We start from the raw sequence: 6568 nt of genomic DNA, 5'->3' as shown, positions 1-6568 counted from the left end.
GCCCGCCGGCGAGGCACCGCGCGTCGCCCGCGCCCGCCGGACCGCCAGATCTAGCCGAGCCTAGACCTGGCTGCCGCCGCAGCCACGAGCGCGAGCCGCCCCGTGCAGCCCACCGCGTCGCCACCAAGCCCTCGCTACCCCGCCGTCAGGGCCCGCCGCCGCGCCTCCGCGCCCCGCACCAGCGCGAAGCACCGCCGTCCGCCGCCGCCCCGCGCCAACAGCCTCCGAGCGGGATGAAGAAGAGCCCCGCCGCCACTGGCGCCGGTGGGCTTTGCCCGACAGTGTGGTCCGGCGGCGGCGAGGGAGGGGAGGCCCGAAGCCGGCGGCTAGGGTTTCCCCCCCGGTCGCCACACGGGAGCGACGCGGGGAGGGGATTGTATCTGCCTAAGGTTTTCTGTAACACAAAACCGCAATGTCATTCAGGCATTCTGCTTCTACCTGCAATGACATTGGCCACTAGATGGCACATCAACGTACTCCAGAAGTGTCGACAATCTTTGAAAGGTAATCACAGTCTTTTAAATATGGCTGAAATATATCTCTGAAATCCAATCCAGATAATGCCACGATAGAAGTATATATTTCTTATTCAGCGCGAGATCCATCCCTTACGAAATTGAATACAACAAATGGGACAGAGTCGACGTCAACCAACTGAAGCAACTATTACATATTTGGCTGAATTGGAGCCAGCAGATATGATGGTAATTACCGTGTACTCACTGTATTATGCAGTTTAGACTATTTGCTCAGCCAATAATGCTTAATAATATGTTCTTTGGCAGAAGCACAACTTAGTCAAAGCACAACTTACGCTGGGGTGAGGCCAGTTCAGACAGTCAATCTGTAATGCCGTTCAGCACATCTCTGCTGCGTGCTCCTCCACAGCATATACACGCCCACAAGTGCCCAACGCAGCACCCATCAAACACACGCAGCCCAGATACCACGCACAAGAATGCCACCATCCATCCGGCAACTTCAGCACCTGACACCTCTTGCCGGCGCATGGTCTAGTTTGGAAAGAATTTCACAAACCCTGTAATCTGTACTCCATTTCATTTCGACCAAATGATGAGTTCCAGATTATTATAACACCTTAGACAAACTTCAAAGTATCTTACAAAAGCATTAACATAGTCTGCATACAAATATTATTAAGCATTCGCATGCATGCATGCATTGCCAAAGCACAACTTAGCACAGATGTCTTCTTTGGCAGAAGAGCAACAACCAATTCAGCATAGCACAACTTAGCATTCAGGGTTGGTGGAGTAATACTTTTCCAGCTCAGCCCATTCAGGGTTGCTGGTGATGGTTTTCACATCAACCCCCTTGGGCAAATGGACATAAAGTCTGTCTCGAACCACTTTATAATCGGCGTAGACTCGCTTGTAAAGTTTGCCACTGTCATCTGTGATAAATTCAACATTATGGCCGTCAGCCTGCTCTGCAATCTTAAGATCAAGCAGGTCAGTGCAACAGGGCTTCCTTAGCTTTCCATCAGCGAATTGGGTTATTCCCCTTCTGTAGCCCACATTGGGCTTGTTGTGGATGTGCAGGACGGTCTTCTTGAATGTGCTGAACCAGCGAAGCTTCTCATCATGGTCACGCTTCTGGTTGAAAGCCTCGCACCAGCGCTCATACAAGGCCCAGAGGGTTTCATCTGACTCAAGGTCTTTCTCCTCTGCCACAAACTTCACCTTGCCTTCCGGCATTTGTTCTATTTAAAAAAAAAGATTAAGTCTTGTGTCGAATTACTCCCTCCGTCTCGTAATATAAGACCTTTTTTACACTATTATAGTGCCATAAAAGTCTTATATTATGGAACGGAGGAGTACAATTTAATATACGGCGTCTGATGCAGTACTACTCCAATAACATGTTATCTTATTCCCCCACTTGAGCTTCAGATGGGTTCAGCTGGCCAAAGGCAGTTATGTTTGATAAAATAATAAAATGGTGGATTCTCGCAGGCTATATATAAAGTGGTAAATCGTCCGGAGTTCATAAAAATGAAAGGAAAACAACCGAAGATGGGCAATCCCGTTCCCGCTCCCTTGCCATGATGCCCAAACCATGCTCCTGTTCTATCAGCCAGGCATTGGATTTTACCTTCTAAGTTGCTGAGCGTCTGGGAGGCAGGTGCGGTCATGGCGGGGGGAGGAACGACGGCGGGAGGACGGTGCAGACGCGGATCTACGGTGGCGGCATGGTGGGAATCCAAGCTGGGAGTGTGACGTTCGACCGCCGCCGCCTTCGTGGAGAGGGCCGCTCGTTCAGCTAAGCGCGCGAAGCGAGATGCGGTCGCCGCAGCTGAGCGAGCGGCACCGGCGAACCGCATGAGCGAGGAAGCTGCCGATGGCATGGCCAAAGCCAACGAGGATGGATCTGCACGGAGTAAATCGCTTCCAAGGCTAGGTTAAAAGAAAATATTAAGTTACATTTTTTTTTTGTAAAAAATCATGTCTATCCTAATATTTTTGTAAATAATGTTGGTCGGCGGATTTGGCTTGACTGAGCATGTTATTACTGTACGCATGCTGGTGCTCTCAAAATCCACCGTCGGTTTCAATGCAAAGGCTCTCTTCCATCTGCCTTAGGTGCGGGCGGGTAGCCATGGCTTCGTGGGGGCTTGGCTGCGGGGTGGTGGGCGGAGCGGGGGTGTCGGAGGGGTGTGATCGCCGGGGTCCATCACTTGCCCAGTCCTCGTACTGGCCGGCGGCGGCGGCGTCCACGGACGTCGTATCCTTCTTGAAGGCTCCGTCGCGGTGCTCCCACTCCTTCGTGTGGCTCCGGGTGAAAACTTGATCTTCGGATCGGACCGTGGCGGCTATCCGTGGTCGCACCCTTCTGGGAGGCACCGTCTTGGAGTCCTTGCTCCGTCATTGTCCGTCTCACCCCTCCTCGGTGGCTCCAAGTAGTTCTTCTTCGTTCATATCTAGTTTGCTTGGTTGTCGTCCGAGTGGTGTGTCGGTGCCCGGCACCTTTGTATCTTGCCTTGGGTGTGTGCTGTGTATCGTGGTGGGTGTGTTTGTATCGGTTCGCTCGGATGCTTGTGATGATGTTTGCTTTATAATATAAAGCGGGGGCAACCCTTTTTCGGTAATTATGTTATTAATCAAAAAAAAAATTGTAACGACGCCGGAAGAACGGCGGTCCTCTGGCTGGTCGCGCCGGCCAGCTTAGCTGTCAGCGTGCATGTGAAACACTTTCAAGGGGTTTAGCTATACCTCAAGTTCCTAAATCATCACATGTATTGTTTTTGTTTTTTCACAACAGCCATAAAAACATTTGAATCCTGGGGGTAACCTTAATTAAGATGCCAGACAGCTGGCAGAAATATGGGCATACTCCCCTAAATTAACAATGCCATACGAAGACCTGGATGAGACTCTTTTAGACTCGTATTTCCATATGATGGAACCATCATGTTCAGTTATCCCAATACTTCCAGCAACATTTTCTAGGCCAAACCATTCATCCACCAAGTTATCAGAAAAGAGCCTGTGAAATGTTCACTTCAATTGAAGTCCATCCCAAGCATCAGCAATAACTCTGTTTTTCTGATTCACCAAACAGCAGAGATCCCAGGATTGGGTTGCCAAAGGGAAGGGACATTCCCAAACCAACTATGTTCCCAAAATGTCACTAATCTACCATTGCCAACATGCCGCTTATAACTCAATTGAACAGCCTTCTCCCATAATGTGCGCGGACTATTAACTGCTGCCAGATGATGTCCCTAGCTAAACTCTAAATTTGCCATATCAGAGAAGTGTAATAGAATGGTATCCCTGCTAAGCTCTAAATTCCCATATTGGAGAAGTGTGTGGATATAACTGTACTGTACAATGAATTCACTGCCTTGCAAAGTAAAGACCCTTTTAGAGTTTGGATGTACCCGTATAAAGTTAATACAAAGTTGAGTCATCTATTTTGGAACGGAGGGAGTAATTTGTAGTTCTGTTTTTCGAAAGGTCTACCCACCTGAACTTTCCACTGCACCGCGGTTGACACTATAAATATATGAGTCGGCATACGGACAGGGAAACACGGCTGTAAGCGACAAGACAAGACCGAAAATAAGCAAATGATGCTTAAATTTCTAATGCTGCAGCCATATCAGAAACCCATGAAAAGAAACTCAGTCCTTCGCCCCTTTGACCTGCACACGGTACATCCGCGAGTATACACCATTGCTCGCAGAGACCAGCGTCTCATGGCTGCCCATCTCAACCACCGCGCCTTTCTCCATCACGACGATCGCATCCGCGCCCGCGACCGTGGACAGCCGGTGCGCGATCGTGATGCTCGTGGTCGTGCTCGACGACACCTCGCCGATACCGCTCTTCCCCCACCCCTTCGCGGCGAGGGAGCTCATCACCACCCTCTCGGACTCGCCGTCCAGGGCGCTGGTCGCCTCGTCCAGCAGCAGTATGGCAGGCTTCTTCAGAATGGTTCTCGCGATGGCGATCCTCTGCTTCTGCCCCCCAGAAAGCTGGCTCCCTTTGTCCCCGACCACGGTGCCGTACCCCGCCGACAAGCCGCTGATGAACTCATGGATGTTGGCCTCCGTTGCGGCCTGCACTATCTCCGCCTCCGACGCGCCTTCGTTGCCGTAGCTGATGTTCTCCCTGATGGACAGGTTGAACAGGATCGGCTCCTGCTGGACCAGCCCTATCTGCCTCCTCAGCCACTTCAGGTTGTAGTCCCTGATGTCCTTGCTGTCTACAAGCACTCTTCCTTGGCTAGGCTCGTAGAACCTTAGCAGGAGCGCGAACACCGTGGACTTTCCGGCGCCGCTCGGGCCGACCAAGGCGACCCTCTTCCTCGGTACATGGCGAGACTGAAGCCATCCAGAATGGTCACCTTTGCTCTGGAGGGATAGCTGAAGCTGACGCCTTCAAACGCGATGCCGCCCACAATTCTGTCTTCCTCATCATGAGACGCTTTTGGTACATCCGGCACAATCGTTGTTTCTCTGTCAAGAATGTCGAGCGCAGGGTCCAGTACCGCGAGCGCCGACATGACCATAGGGATCAAGGTCCATAGCTCCGTGATGGAAGGCACCGTCAGCGCGAACGTCTGATATGATCGTACACAGTTTTCAAATGTCGCCAGTCCCTTGCCGAGCAGCGCGATGGTGCAGCTCAACTGGATGGCGTGCGTCATGTGCCATAGGCAGAGGGCAACCCCCTGCAACGCTCCATACTTGATGCTCTCCATCCTGATTGTCCGCATTGGTTCTTGAAGCGCTAGGTCCGCTTTCCTGAGTATCTCCTCTTCCTGGACGAAAGACGCCACGGTGCGGATGTTGCTGACGGCCTCTGAGGTGAGCGAGATGAGCTTCTGGTGAGAACTGGAAATGTCAGTGGCAAAGCCTCTCGCTGACCTGATTTGTACGAGGCCGGCGATTAGGTGGCACGGCATCATAGCATATACGGCTAGAGCCATCCTCCAGTTCACTGCTGTGCTTAACACGGTTGCTATCAGGATCGAAGAGATGCACTGAACGATGACGGACATCCGGTCGGATATAATCGTTTTGATCATGGAGGTGTCGCTGACAACACGCGAGGTCAGGAAGCCGACGCTGTTCCCGGGTTCTTCGAACCAACCTACTTCGCTCCGAAGAACGACTGCATTTAGCAAAGAGAGATGGTGTTACATTCAAGACAATGACCGTCCATTTACTTCTGTGCTAAATGCACCTTGCGAGAGAGCCAAAACTCTATGTTCGTGTGTCATACCTGAAAAGAGGGCCTCCCTTAGGTTATTCATCGCCCTTTCACCAACCAGGCCATAGACATAGTGCTGAAAGATGTTACTGAAGAATGTTAAGAACCCAACTAGGAACAAAATTACAGAGTATTTGCCGACTATTCTCTCTGCATCTGTCTCCAGGTATGCCATGGCAACCGTTATAATGAAGAAAGCAAATATAGGCCTCGAGATCCCAGAGATTGCTGCTGCTGTAGAACCCAGCAGAACTTTTCCGGGCACAAGTTTAAAAGTTCCAAGAAATATTCTGTAGAAAGCAGATGTTCTCTTTCTGATACCTTGCTTCGGTTGCTTTGAGGTCAATTCTATTCTCTTCTCTTCATCATCTGCAGCGAAAGATGGCTTGTTGTCTTGTTCTTCTTCGTCTTGCTCTGTGATTCTGTTTTACCAATCAACATAAACTAGTGAGTGAACTGTTACCCTTATTATAATTACTCAAATTAGGTACTTATAGTCGGTCCAGTTTAGAAAAACATATTTTCAGCACAGCCCTGACGCATCTCCAGGCACGCATGGTATCTAATACTCATCAATTTTCACTCGTAATTGCACATGTACAATGTGATGATGGATTTCATAATTATACAGTGTAAAAAGAAGCATAAACAAAGAGAGCTCCCCTCCCTAGGGTTCCCACCCCCGCCGCCGCCGGCGACCCCGCTCCCCCGCCGGCGCCGGCCGCCGGGCGCGCGCCTCCCGGCCCGCCCCGCTCCCCTCCCCCTCTCCCCTTCCCCCTCTCCTCCCCTCCCCTCCCGCGGCGCGCTCGCGCGCGCCCGGGGGGCCC

The 6568-nt window shown here is 51.2% G+C and overlaps 1 protein-coding gene and 1 pseudogene across 1 annotated transcript; both read right to left on the bottom strand.

The window, feature by feature from the left end:
- Positions 1 to 788: 788 nt before the first annotated feature.
- Positions 789 to 2408, bottom strand: LOC119324121. The gene is made up of 2 exons (XM_037597881.1): positions 2116 to 2408; positions 789 to 1723 (listed from the first exon to the last, which is right to left on the bottom strand). The coding sequence occupies exons 1-2, from the start codon at positions 2366 to 2368 to the stop codon at positions 1254 to 1256; spliced, it is 723 nt and encodes a 240-aa protein (XP_037453778.1). The 5' UTR covers positions 2369 to 2408; the 3' UTR covers positions 789 to 1253.
- An 849-nt stretch (positions 2409 to 3257) lies between these two features.
- Positions 3258 to 6568, bottom strand: part of LOC119322343 — an 11178-nt pseudogene continuing 7867 nt past the window's right edge.

Source organism: Triticum dicoccoides, chromosome 6B (genome assembly GCF_002162155.2).
Source record: "Triticum dicoccoides isolate Atlit2015 ecotype Zavitan chromosome 6B, WEW_v2.0, whole genome shotgun sequence".
In the NCBI taxonomy this organism is placed as follows: Eukaryota; Viridiplantae; Streptophyta; class Magnoliopsida; order Poales; family Poaceae; genus Triticum; species Triticum dicoccoides.
Note: the sequence above shows the minus strand (reverse complement) of the source record. Positions and strands in the feature narration are given on the sequence as shown.

Coding starts and splice junctions, on each gene's coding strand:
- LOC119324121 (XM_037597881.1), bottom strand. CDS start 2,368: ATGCCATCGGCAGCTTCCTCGCTCATGCGGTTCGCCGGTGCCGCTCGC. Junction 1,724..2,115: donor GACGCTCAGCAACTTAGAAG/GTAAAATCCAAT, acceptor TTTTTTAAATAG/AACAAATGCCGGAAGGCAAG.